Genomic DNA, 25,473 nt, shown 5'->3' with positions numbered 1-25,473 from the left:
TATGTAGAAAAAAAATTTTTTCTATTTTTTTCCATGAAAGGTTCTATAGAAGATAAGCTTTTTAATTGATGGGAGTCACTTATGCAATTTATGGGAGTCTCCATCCCACCTTGTAAATTGTAAATTTAGCTGTTGTCTTCTTTAATCTCTACCCTTCTTTTCCTGTCCTTTTCATTCTAGTAAATGCTTGCTGACAAACTGTTCAAACTTTTTTCTATTATTATCTTTCCTTCTTTTTAGATCTCTTTTGCTCACATTTTTAATGTCTCTTGATGCAGTATGATACTGGAAAAAGAGTCAGACCCTTGAAAATTAGAGGATCAAGTTCAAATTTCACCTTTAAAGATAATTAGCTCTGTAATATTAGTATAATTAGTTGCTCTTCTAATTTTTATCAAGGAGTTAAAAATAATTTAGAAAGACTGAAAATTATTAGTGAAAGGGCCCACATAGTTGGAGATAAGGTTCAAGAGAAAATTAGAAAGATAAATAAGAAAAGGAAAAGGGGAAAAACAGTATATTTCTGGAAAAGAACTGTTAGTAAAAAAGGAAAGTGAAGCAAGTCAGAAAGAGAGGTGAGCTGACAGGCACAAAGCAGATAGTAAGAAAAGCTGTGTCTGCTTGTCAAGTTATTAGAAATGCTAATCATAAACATTATTGTATTTTTAATACTCACAAATAGTTAAAAAGAAAATAAGGGTTGTAATTTAAATCATGGAGAGCAGGGGAGTTTGAGTAGGGGCTTTCATATAATATGAATTGTTTGTGTTTCTGCCACACTTGAATTACTATTGTCTCTATTCCAAGTTTAGTCAAGATTTCTCTTGAAAGAAAAAAAAAAAGTGAAAGAACTTAAGAAAGCAATTTCATACTCCATGTTGTTAGAGAGAATGAGATATTCTTAAAAGAAGAAAAAGTGACATTTCAAGGGGGAAAATAGGATCTGTGTTAGAGTTGGGCGGGGCATATGGAGAATAGATGTGTTACAGATGCTAGAGAAGAGAAAACAATAGGACCATATTCAAATCTTCAAAGAAATATCATGTAGAGAGAGGATTGGACTTTTCTTACTTTTGGCCTCAGAGGGTAGAACAGGATATATAAAGGTGCCAAGAGGTAATTTTACCTGTACAGATGTGGAGTGGATTCCCCTCCCTAGAGGTCTTTACATAGAAGTTTTAAGACTAATAGGCAGGTATGTTAAATTAGATATTCCTTTGCATATATCAAGGACTCAGTGGCCACTAAGGTCCCTTTTAATTTTCCAATGTAATTATAAACAGTTTTTGAAGGAATTTTTAGTATATGTATTTTTTATTTTTAACATTATTTTAATTATTTCATTAAATATCTGTCAATTATATGTAAAATACATATATGTTTTTAATTTTGAGTCATATGTCCAAAGGGCTATTAAACTGTGCATACCCTTTGAACCAACAGCACCACTACTGGATTTGTATCCCAAAGATATCATTAAAGAGGCAAAAAATATCTACATTTTCAAAAATGTTTGTAGCAGTTCTTTTGGTGGTGGCAAAGAAATGGAAAGTGAGTAAATGCTCATCAATTGGAGAATGGTTGAACAAGTTATGGTATATGAAGGTAATGGAATATTGTTGTTCTATAAATATGATGAACATGCTGATTTTAGAAAGGCTTGAAAAGATTTATATGAACTGATGCTGAGCAAAACAGGCAGGACAAGGAATACATTTTACATAGTAACAGCAAGATTGTGGGATGATCAACTATGAAAGACTTGCTTCTTAGTAGTTCAGTGATCCAAGGCAACCCCAATAAATTTTGGATGAAAAATGCCATCTGCAAACAGAGAAAGAACTATGGAAACTGAATGTGAATCAACACATATTATGTTCACTTTTTCCCCCTCTTTTTCTTCTATTTTATTTTTCTTTCCTCCTTTCCCCCTTTTATTTTGATTTTTCTCTCCCAAAGTGGTTCATAAGGAAATATGAAAAACATATGTGTATAACCAAAATTAATTAATTAAAATATCAAAAAGATGAAAATGAATTTTTGAGTTCTAAATTTTTATTCTCCCTCCTTCTACATCCTTCTCCTTGAAGAGGGAAGCAAGGTGATGTCAATTATACATTTGAAGTCACTTAAAGATATGTCTATATTAGCTATGTTTTAAACACAACAACCAAAATAAAACAGTAAAAAAAAAAGTACCCTATTTTCATCAATTCTCTCTCTGGAGATGGACAGCACTTTTCATTGAAAATGCTTTGAAATTTTCTTGCATCAGTTTCTTAATCAGAGTAGCTAAGTATTTTACAGTTGCTAATTATTGTAGTATTAATGTTATAGTAAATAATGTTCTCCTGATTCTGTTCACTTTATTTTCCAACAATCTATGTAAATTTACTGTTTTTTTCTGAAACCATTTTGTTCATTATTTCTTATAGCACAATAGTGTTCCATTACAAACTATAACCTGTTCAGTAATTCTCTAATTGATGAGTATCTTCAGTTTCAAATTCTTGCCACTAAAAAAAAAAAAAAAAAAAAAAGCTGCTATAAATATTTCTTTAAAATATAGACCTAAAGGATTATTACTGGTACAAATGGTATGCACGGTTTTATAGCCTTTTGGGACATAGTTGCAAACAGTACTCTAGAATTGTTGGATTTGTTCACAATTCAATCAATAGTGCATTGGTGTCCCAATTTTTTCTATATCTCCTGTAGCATTTTTCATATTCCTTTAATGTCACGTAAGTCAATCTGGTAGGTGTGAGATAGTATCTCAGAGCTTTTTTATTGGCATTTCTCTAATCAGTAGTGATTTAGATCATTTTTCATGTAACTATTAATAGCTTTAATTTCTTCTAAAAACTGCCTGTTCATATCCTTTAATCATTTATCAATTAGGGAGTAGGTTGTACTTTTTTTAAAAATAAATTTGGCTCAATTCCCTATATATTTGAAAAATGAGACTTTCATCAGAGAAAAGTACTGCAAATTCATCTCACATCAGTTTTCCTTCTAATTTTGACATTAGTTTTTTTTTTTTGTGTGTGTGTGTGTGTGTGTGTGTGTGCAAAATATAACTTAAAAAACAAACAATCCTCCCTCTATCACTTGTTTGGTCATAAAATCTTTCTTTATCCATAGCTCTTACAAATATGTTTCCCATTCTCCCCTATTTTTTTATATGTAAGCCTTTTTAATTTAAATGCATAACTAAATTTATTTTATTTTTAATAATAATAGATTTTTTTCTTTTCAAAATGTATGCAAAGATATTTTTCAACATACACTTTTACAAAATATTGTGTTCCAATTTTTTCTCTCCCTCTCCTCAACTTTCCTCTCTCCTAGATATCAAGTAATCAAATTAGGTTATGCATATGCAATTCCTTTAAACATATTTCCACATATATCCAGCTGTGCAAGTAAAATCAGGACCAAAGGGAAAAAAGGAAAAAGAAAAAAAAAAAAAACAAGCAAATAATCACAAAAAGAAAGGTGAAAATACTATGTTGTGATCCATTTTCAATCTTCATAGTCCTCTCTCTTTTCTTCACAAGTCTATGGAATTGCTTGAATCACCTCCTTGTTGAAAAGAATCACGTCCATCATATAGTCTTCTTGTTGCTATGTACAGTGTTCTCTTGGTTCTACTCACTTCACTCAGCATTAGTTCATGTAAGTCTTTTTAGACTTTTCTGATATCAGCCTGCTCATCAGTTCTTATAGAACAATAATATTCTATTACATTCATATGCTATCACTTTTTCAGGCATTCTTCAATTGAGGCTCAGTTTCTAGTTCCTTGCCACAACAAAAAGGGTTACTACAAAAAATTTGCATTTGTGGGTCCTTTTGGGCATAGAGATTCAGAAGAGACACTTTTGGATCAAAGGTATGCACAGTTTGGTAGCCCTTTGGGCATAATTACAAACTGCTCTTCAGAATGGTTGGATCAATTCACAACTCCCACTAATAATGTATTAGTGTCCCAGTTTTCTCTCATTCCCTCCAACATTTATCATCTTTTCCTGTCATTTTAGCCAATCTTAGAGGTGGTACCTTAGAATTTTCTTAATTTGCATCTCTCCAATCAGTAGTGAACTAGAACATTTTTTTCATATAATTACAAATGGCCTTTATTTCTTCAGAAGAAAATTGTCTATTCATGTCCTTTGACCATTTATCAATTGGAAAATGGCTTGTATTCATATAAATTTGAGTCAATTTTTTGTATATCTTAGAAATGAGGTATTTATCAGAAACATTGGATATACAGTTTCCCCCAGTTTTCTTATTCCCTTCTAATCTTGGCTACATTGATTTTGTACAAACATTTTAAATTTAAGATAATCAGTATTGTCCAGTTTGCATTTCAACATGTCCTACGATATAATCTTTTATGTCTAAATCATTTATTCATTTTGACCTCATCTTTGTATATGGTATGAGATGTTAATCTATGCATCATTGTCAAACTGCTTTCCAGTTTTCCCAGAAATGTTTGTCAAGTAGTGAGTTCTTAGCCTAAAAGTTTGGACCTTTGTTTTTATCAAACTACTAAATTTCCATGATCATTTACTACCAGCATTGTGTAATCTATCCCACTGATCCATCACTCAATATCTTAGCCAGTGCCAGATTATTTTGATTTTTACTGCTTTGTAATATAGTTTCAAATCTGGAACTACTAAACTGCCTACCTTTATACTTTTAATTGATTTCCTTGATATTCTTGACCTTGGTTCTTCCGGAAAATTTTTGTGACAATTTTTCTGGCTTTATAAAATAATTCTTCACTAGTTTGATTAATGTGACACTGAATAAGTAAACTAATTTAAATAGAATTATCATTTTTATTATATTGACTCAGTCTAGTTATGAGCAATTAATTTTTCTCAAGTTGTTTAGATCTGTCTGTTTATAAAAAGCATTTTGTAATTGTCTTTACATAATCCTTACATTTGTCCTGACATTTAAATGCACAAGTTTTTTTTTTTTTTGTTTGTTTGTTTTTGTTTTTTTTTTTTTTTTTTTATTGTCTATAGGAAGGGATTTAAATGTTCATACAGGATTTAGTATTTCATTCTACAACCAAAATGGAATTGGTCGGCTAGATATAATTTCAGGCCTGAAGTCAAGAAGACTCATTATCCTGTATTTAAATGTGGCCTCAAACACTAACTCTGTGATTCTGGATAAATTACTTAATTCTGTTTGCCTCAGTTTCCAATTTGTAACGATAAGCTGCAGAATGGTATGGCAAACCCCTTCAGTATTTTTGCCAACAAAACTCCGAACAGGGTCATGAAGAGTCAGACACAACTCAAATGACTCAACAACAACAACAATATGGAGTCTCTGAAGCTTCCCGAACAAGCAAATGCCTCAAAGAGGGTTAAGTACTAGCTAACATTAGTTCTTTGTCAAATTCTGGTAGGAGACAATGGGTAAAGAACATTGTAGAAAACAAACTTTTTTACTGAAATTAAATGTGGTTTCTCAACCACAAAGGCAGACTTGTGGGAGGGTGAAGGGTTTCCTATGGCTTGTTGTGACTCAAGTCCTGTTTTATACTTTTAATTGCAGACCTCGACATACTCATGTATTTTTAAATCACTAATTATGACTCAGTCCCCTTAATCCATTTGAGAGGAGATTTCTACAAGCATGGCTTCTTGAAATTCCATTTGGTAGAGGCTGTTAAGTCTGTGCAGGAGATCAAATAGATTTTCAAATCTGATTACTATGTGAATTGATGAGAACATAGATTATTGGCTTATATTAATAATTCAGATAAACAAGAATATTGGGAAGATATGGGAAAAATCATTTCCAATATATTCTTCTTAGTTTTAAAAATCCATATTTTTGAAAATACACAAAAAACAGAATAAACCCGAAGTGATTTCAGCTCCCACAGAATTAAAAGGTTGCCAATATTATGCAGTTTAGTTTTTGGTGAGGTACAAATATAATGAATTATTTAGGCATTAGGGATGCTGGAAGATTGAAAGGAGAGGAAAATAAATTCTTACTGGTCACTGAAAGAAGGGATAGTGTAACTTTTTCCTTGTACCCCCAGCCTACTTGGCTTCTCCATTGCATACTGAATTATAGTCACAACACCAACTGTGTTCTGTCTTAGCGCTTCAGGTGACCTAGCTCCTCTGAATAGTGGCTCTATGGGGACCTGAAAGACCCTGCATAGGACTAGCATAATAATAATATGCCCATAATTTCTGAGGTAAAATGTAAAAATGATGAAGGGAAACATTCCTTCCTGTACTTCATGAGCATTCTTTTCCCATCACAAAAGTGTTTTTCACCTGTGAGGTTATTGAAAATATCTATATTTAATGGCTGCTTGTGGAGAATTTCATTTATGTCTGTAAGTAGTCAAGTGTTATCCTCCTAATTTTAGTTTCCTTTCTAGGATATTTTCAATCTGTTATTTGTTTGCTTCCAAGTTCTTGTTATTCACGTGTGTCTAAATTTTCATGACTTATTTGGGTTTTTCTTGGAAAAGATAATGGAGTAGTTTTCCATTTTCTTCTCTAGCTTATTTTACAGATGAGGAAACTGAGGCAAACAGGGACTTCCTCAAGGTCATACAGCTAGTAAGTGTCTGAAGTCAGACTTGAACTTATGGAGATGAGTCTTTCTGCCTCAAAGTCTGGCATTCTCTCTACTGTACCACATAACTACACAAGATCAGTACAATTGTTTCTGATTCTGATGGTGGTGCTATAAGTTTATCAAATTAACTTATCAGGACCTACCAGAAAGAAGAGTTACATACTTAAGTCAATTAAATGAAGCAATGCTTATCATCGTTACTGAATGAATGTGGAAAAAAAAAAACATTTATTGAGTGTTTCTTCTGTGCAAAACATGATGTTGAGCATTGGTGAAATAAATATAAAAGCTGCACAGTCCCCACTTTCAAAGAGTTCACATTCTAATTGAGAGAAACAACACATGTCAGAAGATTCAGTTTCAAGGTAAATTCAAAATCCCAGGGGGTCCTCACAGTGCTGTGTCAGGGGAGATAGAAAGGCCCAGGGGTCCTGAAGGTTCAACCTTTAGGCATTATTATCATCATCAATTGTAGCAGAAATAACAACAATAAGTGCAAAAACTCTTTCTCTTCCTCCTCACATTTCCATGAGTTTACAAAGCATTTTCTTTGTTCCTTTTGCTCTTTCTCAAATCAGGCTTCATTTAGAACACTGTGTTCATTTCTAGGTATCTCACTTTTGAAAGGGCATTGTAGGTATATTGCACAGCCTCCAGAGGAAGGCCACCAGGAGAGCAGAGGAACTCAATCTGAGGATCATGAAAGAAACTGGGGGTGTTTGGTGAAGAGAAGATCGAGTGGGATGATATTATTGTGGCTGCTTTCAACTATTTGAAAGACCATTCAATGGAAACAGAATTAAACTCATTCAGTTTAATTCAAAAAGAGAGAAGTAGGGAAAAAAGTGGAAATACATCTATTGTTAGGAAACATAAATATGTATTTTTCTAATGATGGGAGGAACCTTAAAATAAAATAAGCTGCCTTGGTCAGCAGTGGACAATATGGGTGGGATCTATATGTGAAGGGCATATGAGTACTTGGGGGATAAGGAATTTGTAGAAGAGATTCCTTTCCCAATATTGAGTTACACTAAATGGCTACTGTGAGCTCTTTCACCTATGAAATTCAACAAGTTTCTGAGATGGCTAGAAGGATCATTATATTTACTGTGTAGATGAGGAAAGTGAGGCTCAGAAAGGGCAAAGCAACTTGATCAGGATAATACAAGTTGTATGAGTCAATCAGTTCATAAGTTTAAACAGTGAATTGGCACAATGGAGAAAGAATGGGATCTGGGATCAGGAAAAATAGAGTCCAAATATGGCCTTAGATACTCACTAGTTACATGATCTTAGGCAAATATCGTAACCATTGCCTATCTTAGTTTCCTCAGCTGTAAAATGAGGATAATAATAGCATCTACTTCTCAAGGTTGTTGGTAGGATCAAATGAGTCAATATTTGAAAATTACTTAGAACATTGCCTGGAACAGAGTAGGCTCTTAATAAATTTTTATTTCTTCCTACCTCCCTTCCTTCTCTCCCTCCCTCCCTCTCTCCTCTCTTTTTTTCTCTTCCTTTCTTCTTTCTTTGTCTCTTTTTCTTTCTTTCTTTCTTTTTTTTTTCTTTCTTTCTTTCTTTTTCTTTTTTCTTTCTTTCTTTCTTTCTTTCTTTCTTTCTTTCTTTCTTTCTTTCTTTCTTTCTTTCTTTCTTTCTTTCTTTCTTTCTTTCTTTCTTTCTTTCTTTCTTTCTTTCTTTCTTTCTTTCTTTCTTTCTTTCTTTCTTTCTTCCTTCCTTCCTTCCTTCCTTCCTTTCTTTCTTTCTTTCTTTCTTTCTTTCTTTCTTTCTTTCTTTCTTTCTTTCTTTCTTTCTTTCTTTCTTTCTTTCTTTCTTTCTTTCTTTCTTTCTTTCTTTCTTTCTTTCTTTCTTTCTTTCTTTCTTTCTTTCTTTCTTTCTTTCTTTCTTCCTTCCTTCCTTCCTTCCTTCCTTCCTTCCTTCCTTCCTTCCTTCCTTCCTTCCTTCCTTCCTTCCTTCCTTCCTTCCTCCCTTCCTTCCTCCCTTCCTTTCTTCTTTCTTCCCCCCTCCTTTTCTTGCCTCCCTCCTTCCCTCTCTCTTTCCTTCCTTCCTTTTTTCCTTTCTTCCTATCTTTTTCCTTTCCTTCATTCTCCTCACTCCTCCATTCTTCCTTTCCCTTCCCTTTCTCCTTTTCCTTTCCTTTCTTTTTCCCTTTTCCTTTCTCTTTCCTTTTTTCCTCTTCTCTTTTGCCCTCTTTTCTTTATCCCATACCTTAGGATAGCAACATCAAAGTAGCTATCAGGACTTAATCTGATGGATTTCTTTTTTGATTGTGACTGAAATTTGACCACAATCTTAGGCAATACTGGCTATCTGTCAGATTGCTTGGATTGTTTTGGGGAATGGGCATACCAGGTCTCTCTCCATTCTGGGCTGAAATGGACTCTGCCTGCATTCTGAGTCCTCAGCTGATCACTGTTTTTATTACCATTTTGTATTCATAAACTGTTTTCCCTTTAGGAAGCTTGGTGACAAGTAATGTGTTTCTTTTCACTTTCAGGATGCTCTGCAGACAGTCAGTAAGGCTGTTGCCAATTAATGTCTGCAGGGTTGGCAGTGGGGGTGAGAGGCAGCTAAACCCACGTGCCTTTTCCTCAGGCTTCTGGAGGCCTGTTTGGGTGGTAGTGACTCAGCTGCCACCACTGAAGCCTGCTCTATCCATGTGGGTGTGTTGGATTCTTATTTTTCATGCGTGGTACTATGGAAGAGTCCAAAGACTTCTGTGTCTGAAGTCATAGGATCAGGGTTCAGATTTGAGTTCTGATCTTTGCTGCCTGTGTGATTTCAGACAAATCACTTAAACTCTAAGTCCCAGTTTTCATTTACAAAATGGTGGGATGGTTTCTGTGGTCAGTCCCCTCAACCTCCAGATTTTTTCTCATATGATTCAATAACCTTTAGGTTCAGCTTTAAATTTATGACCCTAAAGTATTAGAATTGATTGACTGACAATGATATACACATTTATACACACACACACATATATGTATATGTCTAGATGCATTGTATATGTATATGTGTATATATGTCATTTACATATGTATGTATATGCATAATGACATAGTATAAGATTATATCTGTCAGATCACTGATCCCTTCTCACAATCTCTCTCTAGAAATACAGCACTGTAAATGATTTCACTGTCTTTAAAAAATCTTTACAGGTGTCTAACCTCTACCTGTACGACAGTGTGTTGATGCTGGCAAATGCCTTCCACCGAAAGCTTGAAGACAGGAAGTGGCACAGCATGGCGAGCCTGAATTGCATGCGGAAGTCCACTAAACCTTGGAATGGCGGCCGATCCATGCTGGACACTATCAAGAAGGTACTGATTGGGAAGCTCCCATCTCATACAAATGGATGGGAATTAATGGATGGGAGTATTGGGATATGGTTTTTCTGTTCTAAGATTATTCCTTTTGGATAGAGCATGGTCCTGGACTAGATGGTGACTTCTCTAACCTAGTGGTTGAGTATCATGTAACAAATTCTCTAGTTTCCCTTTAGCTTCTAAGTCAATTAAAGTAGATGCCATCATGAAAACTATTCCTGGAAGTTGTCACTGTCTTGTTTAATAAAATAGAAATATGAATCTAGGGTGGGGCAACTTAGGTTGCTCTATTTATGATGATTTTCTATGCTGAGATATCTCATGAATTTCTGATAGAAGCCAAGTTAGAAAGTTGGATTATAAGTGAATCAGAGAATCCACAGAAGACTTGTTAAAGTGAATTGGCCTTTACAAATTGTGAAAGAACATTTAGGGAAATCTACAGTGTTTGGAGCTTTATCTTCAATAAATTACTCAGGGTTTCAATAACAGTGAAAATCATTGGTGTCAGTTTGAATCAACTGGCATTATGATGAGAAGCTGGAAATCGTTGCTGGAGGAAGTTTATTCAAGAAGAGAAAGTGATAGGATGGGAGTAATAAAATGTAGTTTTCATGCCCTTTTATGTTTTTCCTTTGGGTTTAGGAATATCTTCTAAACCAAGTATAGATCAAGAAGTCTAGTTTCGTGGATATATGGGGAATTGCCTTATGACTCACCAAATTATTACTGATTGGATATCTTTCTAGAAGCTCTCTCCATATTTAATTGTAGAGGACAGAAATTTGAAGAAGTGTACTTGAAAGAAGTGTACTTGAAACAAGGTGTTAACTCAGTGGAATTGATGAGACAGTGGTTATCTAGTTTACATATATTTAGTACTTAGCATGGGGATGGAATAGTTCTACAGTTGATGTAATTGTAATAGGGTATTTAAACTGAGGACAAAGTCAGCCACAGACATACCATCTTTGACCTTCCTCATGCTGGCTCTTCTGCCTCCTGCATTGATATCAGATTGCCGGCAGACTGGCAGAGGAGACTGGGTCAGACTATGACAGACACAGACTGTGTAAAGGACAATAAAGACTTTCGACTTTATTCCTGACTATTCTTGTGGTGATTATTCTGCTGAGACCAAGGCCTGTCCGAAGGATCTCCAGAAAACTAGCCCAGACATTATATTTAATGATTTTGCTTCTCTCAATGGATAGAAATATCAGCTATTCAAAAAAAGGACAGTCTGTTAAAATAATCAGTAATGGGGGATCAAGGCTATAATTTGCCTTTCTTTTGGTTTAACCACAAAATTGTTGCCAGTGGCACAATCTGAGAGAAGTGCTGGACCAATGAGTTAGCATCTTTTATACTTTCTAAAGTTCAGAAATCAAGATGATCTCACTGAAGTTAATGCTCGATGAAATTGAGTCCTTAATTGAGTTCCCTAGGCTAAGCCCTGGACTTAGGTAACTCAGTAAGATGAATGAGGGAATGAACAAATGAAGCAATTACTTCTTATTATATGTAAGGCATTGGAGATACAAATAGAAAATCAAGGTGGTCACTGTTTTCAAGGAGCTCATACTTTAATGTGAGAGACATGGAAGGATTTACCTACAAATAGAATGGAAAAGTCTTAAGGTACAATGGCAAAGCATGTGGTAATACTAATGTAAGAGCCTTCACTATAACCCAAGTCTCTTCAAGCTTTTCCATTCTTACCTCTAGAAGGTCCTTATAGGAGCAATCTCCCTCCCATTTCCTGTTATGCTCTGCAAGAAGTTCCTTCTAATTTGACAGAAAATTGATGCTTTCTTCTCTCTTTGGCAGGGCCACATCACTGGGCTCACAGGGGTGATGGAGTTCCGAGAAGACAGCTCCAATCCCTACGTCCAGTTTGAAATTCTCGGCACAACTTATAGCGAGACCTTTGGCAAAGACATGCGCAAGGTAGGCCTGCTAAAATGTCCATTATTCATTGCTTGAAGTATCACATCCTAGACAGAGGGAATGACAACAGAAGGAAAAAAAATAGGGATCAGAGTCTTTTTCTTTCTTGCCTGCTGTGCAAGGTTTATTTAGTGTGGAAAGAGTGTCTTAGCATTTCTGTCACAGTGAAGCATTCTCAGTTTATGCTAGATGGTAACTACAATGCCTAGGGATAGTAAGCAAGCAGGGAGCACTTTATACTGCATTTTTTTCTCTATGCATTAAATAGAGTTTGGGATGGTGTCTGTGATTGTTTTTTCAAGAGACTTAAAACTGATTTAGTTAAAGAAATTGTTCCACTCAATAAACCGTAAATCATTAAAATGATCATATCAAGTCACCCATTCTTCTTACATATATGTATAATCTTTCTCTATATGTATATGTATATACACATATTCACATATGTATATATATATATATATATATATATATATATATATATATATATACATATGTGTATATGCATATCCAATACCTACATATACAGCCATATACAGAGAAGCACAGCTGTAGGTACTCACACACACACACACACACATACACACACAAACACTCCATCATCACTCACATGAAAGCACCCTCTTACACGTGCATTTCACTTGTATACATGCATTCACTGTGACAGATACATATCTGTATAAGGAATGAGATTTCAAAGCTTAGAGCCTTCATGCTAGTGAGTCCTTGACATTGTCCCTGTTTCTAGAATATCAGGGAGAACAGCTGTATCCATAATAGAGCTCCAATCTTGTGCTTCAAAAGATGGGTATTGAAAAGCACAAGAGTTAATATCAAGTCTGTCAGGTTGTCAGTTTTGGGATGGAGAGAAGCTAGAGATAGGCATTAGACTGGATTGTGAGGTCCTTGGAGCAGTGTACTCTCAGGTGAGGAAACTCCTATAAGTATAGCTTGATAACCTCTCTTCAACTTAGAGAATCATCTATAACACTGACAGGTGGAGCAGCTGCCTCAACGTTACTTAGTATTTGCCAGAGGCAGAATTTGAAGCCAGGTCTTCCTGCTTTAAAATTATATCTCTTTGTCATCTCTGTCCTGCTGCCTCTTCCAATAGAAGGCATTTTTTAAAGAGAAGGAAAAAGAAAGGAGATATTTAGAAGAGAAAGCAAAGATTTCTGAGTTCACTGCCGAGATCACAACCTTTACTCTAATAGGAAAGACATGTAAGTGTCCACTATGTGTCAGAGGTAGTGCTAAGATCTAGGTGTAAAAAAATGGCGTATCACCTCAAGGCCATTATATTTTTATCCAGGATATGAATATCCAGTTTTGATATGCTGTTATTTTTTACTTCTTGCATTATGGAAACTTACTTCCAACTAGCAAACAGGTTCAATTTAATTTATCATATTTTGACTGACTGAGTTGAGGTGGGCAGCCTGGGAAGCTTTCTTTGGGACCTAGGAAGATTGAATAGACACTAATAAAAACTCAAATTTATATTCTAGAAATATTGTGACTTGCCGAGATGGGATTTTAGTCACCATCATTAAAATGTTATCTTCAGATCACATTGGTACCAGATTGTAACCCAGAGTAGGATTTTTTTCTAGTATAGTGGCAGTAGTACAGCCACATTTGGATACATAGCCATGTACAGGCTCACCTAAACTCATGTTCCTTTGCAACTGTGTATTAGGACTGGAATCCAGAGCGTTAATAGACTAAGGAATAGAAAACTATGTAATTAAAGAGGCAGGTTGTGTATTTAGAGTAGTCTGTAGAGCAGGAACCGTTGGGTAGCAGGTGGAAGACAGCAAGTAGAATGGCTAAAATGCACTTGAAGTGCCATATAATTTATTGGCTTTGTCTAGAATGATTAAAAAAAATCCCCAAGCTAACTTTCTGATGTAAAATTGGAGGCTTCCTATCACATATTATTAGATCTTTCAGAATTGTGCTAGATTAGTGCATTTGACACTTTTTCTTTGACTGGCGGGTTGGAGAAAGAGGGAAGGGAAGGGTAGAATCAGCAGAACAACTAAATGAATGAATATTGAATGAATGATAAAACATTTACTAAGTATCTCCTATGAGTTAGGCATAGAAGATATAAGAACAAAAGCAAGATAGCTCCTGTCTTCAGGTAACATATCCAAATATGGTTACACACTACATATAGGGGACTGGTGACCAAGGAAGGGAGTTTTATTTATTTGGATAGTGGGTGATGGTCACAGCTATATGAATGTTGTGGGTTTGATAAAAGGACTTCTGAGGCATCAACCTGGCCAACAAGAAAATAAGCAAAAGTAAGCTAGTCAATCTAATTCTATGACCATAGACATTCAGGCAAAAATTATTGTTTTTTGTTTTTTGTTTTTTTTAATTGTGTTGCTACGGGGTGATCACAAATTAATGGACTAATCTGTGATGTCAAAAATCGGTGTTGTCATGGGTGATCAGAACTTCATCTGTGATATCATTCTCTCATGAGTATAAAATAGACAAGAGAGGTTCTTAATGTGACTGATGGTAACATAAGAGCAATTCCTCAAATGCAACTGCATGGCACCTCAAAGTTCCAGAGCTTTGCGAATCTTCCATCCAATTCTGATTGATACTAGAAACTAGCCTGGGGTCCTTTCTAAAGCATAAAACTCTGTAATCATTAATTTAGAAGTAAAGGGCCTAGATTTAAACCTTCTCTGTCACTTTCTATTTGTATGTCATTCGCTGCTTGGGCAAGTCACTTAATCGTCATGGCCCACAGTTGACTGCTATGAAATGAAATGACTAGTCTAATTGGCCAATGAAGTTCCTTTTACCTCTAAAAATATAACTTAGAGGGAAAATCAAAAGAAAGAGACACATACATGCATACAGAGAGAGAGACACACAGAGAGGGAGAGAAAAACAGAGACAGAGACAGAGACAGAGAGACAGACAGGGGAAGACAGAGAGAGGTATCGAGACAGACATGAAGAGATAGATAGAGACAGGGACAAAAACAGAAGCATACAGATACAGAGACAAAGAGAAAGACAAAGCAGAAAGAGAGACTGGCAGACAGACAGAGACAGACCACCGAGCCAAAGAGAGAGAAAAAGACAGAGTTGCAGAGAAAAATTGAGACAAAGATAGAGAGATAGAAGAAGAGAAACAGGAACAGAGACAGGGAGAGAGGCAGAGAGATAGAAAAAGAGAAAAGAGAGGAAGCAAAAGAAAGGAAGGAAGCTGAAGGAAAAAGGAAAGGGTACAAATGTATGTTTTAGAACCAAAAAGGACTTTAGCAGTCATGTAATTCAAATCTCTCATTTTACGGAACAGAAAATTGATGCCCATACAAGAATCTCATCCAAGTAAGTGGAAAGGGGAAATGAGTTTGACATAGAAAAATCACTATGATACCAGTCTCGATCCAGGGTGGTTCATGTGTTCCAATCAAAAAACAAATATCTATTAAGTAGTTCCTGTTTGCCAGATACTATATTAAGTGCTAGGGATAGAGAAGAGAAAAACAAAAACAAACAAAACCAGAAACAGCCACTGTCATTAAGGAGCTTTCATTCTAATATGGGAGCACCATATACAGATCTTTGATTATACAAGATAAACACAGAATAGATGGAAGGGATCATTATAGGGGAAATCACTAATACTAGGGAGATGGGACAAAGTCCTGCAGAAAATGGGATTTGAACTGAATATTTAAGGAATCTAGAGAGTCTCAAAAGTTCGGAAGGAAGAATACTAAGGCATAAAGAATGGTCATTTACAAATGCATTCCTTAATCACCTCACTGCTACTGCGATAAATTGGTGGGCTTCCATTTTAGAATCAGCCACTTCCTAAATGGAGAGCATTCCAGCCAGTCTCCCGGTGATGCTGGATGCCACTCTAGGAGCCTTAGAGAGACCTAGGAACATCGCTCTCCACTTCCTGTTTCAAGTATCTGAGCTTTCCACCGTTACCAAGGAAACACTCATCAAAGACCCTGAAACCAATGGGAGTTAGAATGTGTGTCTCTGTCTTACCAGAGCAGGATATCTGAATGTAATTGAGTTGGAGAAGAAGCTGATTTCAGAGTGGATTTTATTCTGATTTGTATTTTTTTGTCATTTTTTTTTAAAAGATCCTCCTTTCATAATAGCATAGGCCATTCATTATATGGTAGCTTAGCAAGCTTATCAACACTGAGAAGTTATCAGAAAAGGAGTGAACAGCATTGACTAGTATCACATATTTATCATTTAAGAAAAGGGGATTTTTTTTTTAAAGAAGCAAAAAAGAGTCTGAGTGATTTCAGAATGAATCAAGGAGAGATGATTAGATTTCTCACTAGTGGGGAGGGTAAATGAAGAGACTAGAGACACAGAATGAGTTTATGTTTTGAGATGAGCTAGGGCTTATTCCAGTTAAGTGTCTCATCCCATTACAATAGGAAGGAAGAGGGGGGAGATAACACAGAGAGAGGAATGACAAATCAGAAATGGGAAATAGTATTCAAATTGAAGACCACTTGGAGAAGAGAGAAAACAAAAGGATAGGGCAGATAGAGAAAAGACATTATTACATCTTTAGAGGAAGAAAGAGGAATAGAAATTACCACTTTTATTAACAGCATAAATCACACATAAAAAATATACACAACAGATGAATGAAAACAAATGAAGACCAAATCCAAATCTTGTGAACTCAGAATCAGAAATAATATTTTTGATGATAAGGGGACCCTACAATTAAAATTAACTAATAATGAGGGATAAAGCCTCCAAGCTAGTTTCTATAATGTTTAAACCAATGAGATTTAATCTAAAAACAGGGAACAAAAGGCTGGATTAAAAAAATAATTGCACCAAAAGAAAGCCATTAGAAGAATGACTCATCCCAGACATTTAAGATTAAGTGGTATCAAGAGACTGTGAAGAATAAGTACTGACTCCAAGGAAGGAAAACAGAGTTGGTGATTTTCCTTTCAATGAAAGGGAGATGATGGACTGTATGTCTACCGTGGAAGCACCGACTTAAAGAGAGTACCCTAGATGGGGAATCAGAAGCCATGGATTTTATTTCTTATTTCCACCAGCCTTATCATGTAAATCCAAGTCCTGATTTCTGTGTCTGACTAACTGGGGATGTGGTGGGGAATCATGAAATGTCAGTGTGCCCTGCAGGTGATGTGTCTGAAGTACTACTGGTGTTGGTTTTAGCTGAACTTAATCTAGTCCTTTGAAACTTTTCAGTTTTGGGGAGCTATTTTTGTGAAGGCACTGCCTTTCTGTACCAGAAGATTTCCTTTACTTAGCTTTTCTTTTCTATACTTTTCCTCCTCTCCTCCCCTCCCCTTCCCTATACTCCTCTCTCTTCCCTTCTCTTCTCCTCTGCTTTCCTCCCCTCCTCTATTTTTTCTCCCCTCTTTTCTTCTCCCCTCCCCTCTTCTTTCTTCCCCTTCCCTCCCTCCTTTTCTCCTCTCCTTCTGTCTCCTCTCTTCCCTACCTTCCCTTCCTATCTGTCTCCTCCAGTCTCTTCCCCTCCCCTCCCTTTCCTTTCTTTCCCTATCCTTCCTTCACTTTCTTTCTCCTCTCCTCCCCTGTCTTCTCCTCTCATTTTCTCCTCCACTCTCTCTTCTTTTCTCTTCTCTCCTGTCTTCTTTTTGTTTCTGGGACTATTTCACTTGAATCTTATGCTAACTCTAACCTTTTCAAACCGGCTCAATTCGTGTTTTTTTGTTTTTGTTTTTTTTTTCTATTGCTACCAAAATTACTTTTTCTTAAAGACTATTATAGTTAAGAGAAATGTCTTTTTTTTTCTTCCTCTGTGTTAATGATCATTTCTTTTAAGCCAAGTCTTTTTCTGAAATGCCATTGACCCATTTTCTTCTAGAAAGCTATTACCTAAAAGCATGCTCTGACTCAATACCATTTTCTGAAACAAATGAAGGTAGCTAGAGTCTCCTCAGTTCAGCTCTCAGTAGAATGAAGAGAGGGGAGAAGACAGGAGATACACACACACGCACACGCACACACACACACACACACACACACACACACACACACACACACACAGAAAGGGAGAGATAGAGAGATACAGGGACAGAGGTAGAGAGAGTGAGACAAAGACCAATAGAGATAATGAGATAGAACCAGGGAGAGAGACAGAGAAACACAGAGAAATACAGAGAGCCAAGACAGACTAACATAGACAGAGAGACACACACATACACAAAAGCAGACACACAGAGAGAAAGTTTGAAGATGCAAGGTGAGGAAGAAGAGACTGAAAGGATCTTTATAAATCAAGTAGGGATAAGTAAGTACATTTAAATTTACTGTCAATGCTGTTGGCCTGCAAACATTTAGGTAGGGGGAGTATTTACTGAATATCAGAGCTAGAAGGTATATTAGAAATCCAAATACTTCCATTTCATAGATTGAGAAAGTAAAGTTAAGAGAGGAGACATGGCTTGTCCAACTGAGGAGAGCCAGAGAATGACTTGTAGGGCTGGGACTTCAACCCTACTCTGGTTGGCATTCTTTCCATTATGCTGAAAACAATCTTCCTTTCCATTATAGTAGATATAGATAAAAAAATTTAAAATAATCTGCTGTTTGTGCTGAAATAATCCTAAAAGATAAATTTATCCAAATCTCTCCTTTTCCTTTTTAAAAAATTGGGGCTGTAACATATATAGTCACGGAACTAGCTCACATGTTCCTTAGTATGACCATGAGAAGAAGGCCCATCTGTAATATATTAGGGAGTCTTGTTTCCTCTATAATCATGTTTTCCTCCAAGAGTAGTGGAGTGAAAAGAACATTGACACTAATATACCTGTCAAAGCAGACACAGGGACTATATGAATGTAAGTATAAAACACTTTTTATACAAATGAATGTAGATCTAAATAATTGAAGTAATATTTAATGTTCACAGGTAACTAAAGCCAATATAATAAAAAAATAACAATTTTACTTAATCTATTTATGTAATGCCATTTCAATTGAATTTCCAAAACAAAATACTGAATTAGAAAAAATAATAAAGTTCATTTACTTTAGAAGAAAAAAGATCAGGAACTTCAAAGAAATCATGGGGGAAAAGATGTAAAGGAAACAGATTCAATACCAAAAGAACTTTAGTCATTTTATAAGGCAAGAATATTGTTAAAGTGTAAAATGAACAATTCTGATTATTTTAAATTAAAAGTTTCTAGTATAAATAAAATCTATGCAGTCAAAAATAGAAGGAATATAGGGAATTGGAAAAAAAAAACTTTCATAGACACTATCAGACAGAATGTGATTGAATTGGAATATTGTTGTGGTGAAGGACATGACGAGCTGATTGATTTAGAAGGGAAAAAAACATGGAAAGACTTAGATGCATGAAAGAAGATTTTATTTGTCTTCAGAGAAATAGATGCCAAGTGGAAATAAGCAAAATATTGTCATACATATTTGTGTAAATGTATATATGCATATATTTTATAGATATTTGTGTATATATTTGTATATATGAAAACATACACATATATGTATACACATATGTAGAAACACCTGTATAAAAACAAACACATATATGTGTATGTATATGCATGTATGTAGAAAATATATAAATATATGTATATGTGCATGCATCCATAAGTGTGTGTATATGTATACATCAATACATATGTGTATGTGTGCATATATACATATGCATATATATATATAATGAAAAATATCATATATATATATTTATATAAATGTCTGTACTTAATTATAGCCTTCTTGGAGGTGTGGAGAGATAGGGAAAAAACAGTGAAAAGTTCATAGCAGAGAACAAAAGAAAATCTACAAAGAAGTAAAGAAAAGCTGGGCAGTTTTTAATATAAAGCATAATATTTATTTATTATCTATGTTTTCTTGAAATGCAATTTGTTGCCATATATTGAATTCTCTCTGATGTTCTGAAGTGTACATGGCATTTTTTTTTATTTTTTTTTCTTTTGGAATTAAGTTTACAATGCATTTAAAAGTTTAAAATAAGTATAACATTGGTTCTAGGAGCTGGAGGGCATGGATTAAAAACCTACTTACTCAGTTTCCTTATCTGTAGAATTAGAGGGTTGGACATGTGAGTTGCTGTGCTATAATTGTTTTATAATTGCATTGCTTCCATATCTAGTGATGAGATGGACATATGGTGAATAATTTTGTTATTAGATTATCTAAGTTTATGGATAGTTAAAAGAACTAGGTCTGAATGTGACCTGTGATGCTCACTATATTCATAGCTTTGGGCAAAAATTGTTATTTCTCTGGACCTTAATTTCCTCAACTATACATTTTGGGAACCAGACTAGTTGATATCTACCATTTTTCCCCAATTTTATATAAACTCCAAGACCCTCTACCCTTTGCACAGAGTCAGTTTGAAAGGAAGATTTTTTTGCTGCTTTCCATACACCTCTTTTCAATTCCTTGGGAGTAGGAGATGTTCTGGGCCTCCTCTATATATCCAAGGCCTGTCTTCCATTCCTCATCTGTCATTTTATTTTTAATAAAAGCATATTTTGTCAAGAACAATAACTACGCCTCCTCAGTGTTCTATGCCAGGGAATTTGCTGAGTGCAGTTGATTTTTAACAAAGTGATAACTGTTCATTATTCAGTGATTGCCACAAGAGAGGTTCTCAGCTTTTCCCCTCTCTTCAAAATATGCCCATTAACATTCTCATATAAAATATCATCCAAGTTTTGTTTTAGCCACACAGCCTGCCCCATACTCCTTAGGGCAGGAGCTTCCAGAAATGTATCCAGATCAGGAAAAAACCAGTTAGCAAAAAGGGAGGCTGTATTAGTCTTTTATAACACTCATTCCATATGTCTTTAGTCACCTGCACATCACACTTAGATGAACTAAAATAGTAGAGCTTGGTGACTAGGGCATCAGTAGAGACAGAGCTAGGACAGTGCCTCTGTGTTTTGCTCGTCATGTAGTCATCTGACTACATGTAGTCCTTTGTGATTCTAGGCATGTTGTGTGTGTGTGTGTGTATGTGTGTGTGTGTGTGTCTGTATTTTGAGATTAGAGCATCTGAAAATGAAGACTCTATCTCTCTTAGACTCTCTTAGAAGACTTAATTAAAGAAAACCAACTATATTTACTAAGTATATTGGGAAAAAGGCATAGGGATAAATTTCCAGCTACCTTTTTGATTAACATTCTCAGGGGAAGTATTTCTCAAAGAAAATGTCATAACCTTTTTATGTAAACGCTAACACTGTGATCAGAAGCAAATGACATGACCCTAGACTTTCCTTGAGAGAAGAAAACAAAATTACATATGCTTCCGTGACTGTTATTTGGGCCATTTGGTAAAGAAGACAGGTAACACAAGAACAAAGCTATATTTTCTTTTCTAGGTGATAATGTTGTGGCTCCTAGGAATTTCTTTAGCTGTAGGGTTTATGCTAAACAATGATGTGACTCAAGGATTTCTTGCTTATCCAGGATGCTGATTAGCCAAATGTTGTCCAGTTGCAAATGACTTAACTTGTTCGAAATTATATGATTATATATAGGTGACATAAATAATTTTGCAAATTGCTACTGTGATGGATGGCCCAATGAAAATGAATCCAAAGTAGGCAGGAACCAGTAATAAACAATTTAACTATAAAATATGCATCATCTTTTTAGAAAAACAAAACAGAAAACAAGCAAAAATAATTGTACATGTTCAAGAAAAGAGAGACCTAACTTCTTTGAAAATGATCTGGAGAGGGTCAGCTAGGTGGCATAGTGGATAGAGCATCAGCCCTGAATTCGGGAGGACCAGAGTTCAAATCTGGTCTCAAACACTTAACACTTCCTAGCTGTGTGACCCTGGGCAAGTCACTTAACCCCAATTGCCTCAGGGGAAAACAGAAAATTATCTGGAGAATGGCTTAACTGGTTTGGGAAGGAATACTAATGTGCTGTAAGGAATAATGAGTAAGATGGTTTAAGAAAAAACCTGGGAAGACTTATATGCAATGATGCAGAGCAAAGTGAGCTTCACTGGAAAAACATTGTACACAGTAACATCAATATGTAAGGATGATCCTCTGAAAAAGATTTATCTACTCTCATCAAGATGAGCATCCAAGGCAATTTAATTCCAAAGGATCCACCTCCAGAAAGAGAACTGATAAACTCTGAGTACAATCTGAAGCCTATTTTTATTTCATTTTGTGTGTGTTCTTCTTTTGCAATATGACTCACATGGAAATATATTTTGCATGACCTCACAGGTTAAAAAAAAGATTTTTTTCAAGCCTTGTCCTCCCTCACCACCCTCCCCCCCAAAAAAGGAAAAAAAAAAGAAAAAAGACCTGAGTTACTTTAGTTGATCACAAGCTCAATATAAATCAACAATGTTACATTGCTATTGTACATATATGCCCAATCTTTGGCTACATTGATAGATACATTAATACTATTAAGTATATGCTGAGCAACTAATTATTTAGTGTGAGAAATTACTCACCCTCTATTTGATATAAAGACAAATAACAGTTCTATTTCTGGTGTTGAATTCTAAGAGGTACATTGACTGGGGTTATATATTGAGGATGTGCGAAGAAGGTGAGAAGTCTCAAATCCATGATACCTAAAAATCTAAGGATATTTAAGTCAGGGAAAGGAAGACAATAAAGAGAGAATGCAGTTTCACATAGCGTTCTCCAGAATGAGGAATGGAGGCTTCAGGAATCTATAATCTACCAACAAGTACAATGTGCTCACTCAGTATGTTGGTAAAAAACAACAACAAAAAGGGTCACCTTCTATCCATCCAATTATAGTCAAGTATTGGACTTGTCTTCAGTATAACCATATCTACCCTTACCAAACATCATTTTCCCACCCCCAACTGAAGAACATTTCCCCACCATTAACACTTCTGAGTTGGGCATCATTTACTCAAGACAGTTATAGCTAATCTAAATGCAGACCAGCATAGCAGCCAGTGTACAAGTGGCTTTGGGTAAAGCATCCCTTCTAATTAGTAATTTGTTTTGCTGGACTGTGTATATTTGTTACAAGTGTTTTCCCCTTTCACTCCTCTCTTTCCCTCTTTTTTTCTTTTTTTTTCTTCCCTCTTCTGGCTTCCCTTCTCTGTCTTATCTCTGCCTCTATCTCTGCCTCTGTCTCTGTCTCTCTGTTTCTGTCAGTCTCTCTATCCTTTTATCCCTTCCTACTTATCTCCTTTCCCCATCTTATTTCTTCATAGAGTGAAAATAAATATTTGTTCACTTTTTGTAAAGAAATATTATAAGAAATCATCCATTTTTCCAATATGAGCATTTCTGGATCACCTTTCCATAAAATTCACCTTATGTCTGCCTTGGGGAGAGGCTTGTCTTTTTGTAGGAGAGACTTCGTCTTTTGATCATTGACTTGTGAGAAAGAACTCTTCTGTCTTTTAATTTTTTTGGGGGGGGATGAGTTATATAAGATGAGTTGGTATGAAGAGGTTGTGCTCTATATGACAGATCTTATTATTTTATTTTTTTTAAGCTTATTACCTTCGTTTTCTCCCAAAGTTTTCTTACCTAGATTCCAAACTTCCCTATTAGTACCCAGGGTTCCACAATCTCTCTAGTCATTCAAATTCATGACTTCGGGGTCATCCTTGACTTTCACTTTCTCTCACCCCAGTATCATATCAGTTACCTCATCTCTTCCTCCACAACCCTGATGGGTATCACCTTCTATCTTTAAAGTCATTTCCCTAGTTCAAATCTCCATTACCTCTGTCCTAGACTATTATAAAGGCATGCAAATTTATATTTATCCTTGAAGTTTCTACACACGTCAATAATTCAGAGTTATGAAGGTGATCCCATTTTACAACTGAGAAATGGAGGCATTCACAGCTTAAGTGACTTGCTCAGGATCACACAGCTAGTAAATAGCTAAGACTGGATTTTAACAATTTTTAGTAAAGGGATACATGCGTATAATGTTTAAATAAGCTGTTGTATACATTATGGTGATATGTGCTCAATATACTTGTTTGTATATTTGTTTTTTAAAGATGGGTAAATTATTTAAAAGTATTTAAAGACCACTAGTTTGGTAGGCAAGAAGAAGGCAGTAAAAATTAGACCTGGATTTAGTTTTACTATTAACCAGTAATGTCAATTTTAGAAAAAAACATGTTTTATATGCACAACATCAAATAGCTATATCATTTTAAAACCAAAAGACCTTAGCACTTAGGCAGTTCATCCCTGTTGTCAGTCTGTTGATGAAGAAAGGAAGACTTATAAAGCATAATTGCTTTTCTAATCATTCCACTCACATGGAATGTCACATAGTGGATTCAAACTCCCATCCTGTCCTAGTCATACAGTCTTACACAACTCGTTGCTTTCAGAGCTTCTCAGGTTCTCTATCTATAAAATCAAATAAATCCAACTAAATGGTCTTTCTATGGCCCTTTGTACCCTATGGTCCCTCTGACATGATAGATATCTGAAAAACTGTCAGGTGAAGGAGGTGTTATATTTAAACAGTCCAACTCCAAAGAGAACTATTAATCTTTGCAGAGATGAGATAGGAGGAAGGGTCGGTGACAGGAAGGCAGATTTCAAAAACTTTCTAATAAACCTCCCTAATGTTGGAATGGCCATGTCTTGAAGCAGAAAACTCCAAATTTTTCTAGTTTTGATATTCTGAGATTCTCTCCATGATTCTGAGAGATTTCAACACTACTAGTAACAGAGATTAATTAGGGGCAGATTGGTGGCTCAGTGGATAGAGTATTGGGCCCATTAAAGAAGTCTCAAGTTCAAATCTAGCCTCAGACATTGCCCATCAGTGTGATGTTGAATAACTTACTTAACCTCTGCTTACATCAGTTTCCCTATCTTCAAACAGGATAATAATGGAATCTAACTCTTAGAATTATCATAAGGATCAAATAAAATTATATTTGTAGAGGGCTTAGCATATAGTTCCTGACTCATAATTGGTTGGTTGTTGCCTTTCATACTTAAAGAAGATCAGAAAATTTACAATGTGTCCAACTGGGGCTGATCAGACCAAAATGAGCTTGGAATGCTCTGCCACAGGTCAGACACAAATAGTCCTTCTAAATATTTGGGAAAGTTGTATCTCACATTTCTTTTGTCTAATTCAATTCTACTTACACATAGTAGCTACTATATAAAATGCTCGTTTTATTATTTTGTTGTTCGCTTAGATTTAGGGCTATATGCGTAACAAAGAGGAATCATCGAGAATATGCAATTAAGTAGATAGCAATCCTATCAATGAAGTATATTTTTGTAATATCCCAAAGTTTTCTTTTTCGCATGGCTCAGCCATTCAACACAGGTATTTATTAAGCAAAAATTATATACTAGGTACTGTGCTGAGAACTAGGAATACAAAGAAAAGTAAGACAATCCCTGTTCTTGATGAACTTATAGTATAATAGGGAAGATAAGAAAAAAAAATTACCTAATAAGCTCCCCAGCAGTGGAATAGCCTCTGAAAAT

General features: G+C 35.4%; 1 protein-coding gene across 2 annotated transcripts in view; it reads left to right on the top strand.

The window, feature by feature from the left end:
* Positions 1-25,473, top strand: part of GRID1 (glutamate ionotropic receptor delta type subunit 1) — a 1,118,042-nt gene that overhangs the window by 859,289 nt on the left and 233,280 nt on the right. For both annotated transcript variants that reach the window (XM_074296389.1, XM_074296388.1), the window contains 2 exons: positions 9,822-9,983; positions 11,820-11,939. In XM_074296389.1, coding sequence (XP_074152490.1) covers positions 9,822-9,983; positions 11,820-11,939 — 282 coding nt within the window. The remainder of the gene's footprint in view (positions 1-9,821; positions 9,984-11,819; positions 11,940-25,473) is intronic.

Source organism: Sminthopsis crassicaudata, chromosome 2, assembly GCF_048593235.1.
Source record: "Sminthopsis crassicaudata isolate SCR6 chromosome 2, ASM4859323v1, whole genome shotgun sequence".
Lineage (NCBI taxonomy): Eukaryota > Metazoa > Chordata > Mammalia > Dasyuromorphia > Dasyuridae > Sminthopsis > Sminthopsis crassicaudata.
The sequence above is the reverse complement of the archived record's forward strand: the minus strand, read 5'-3'. Positions and strand labels throughout refer to the sequence as shown.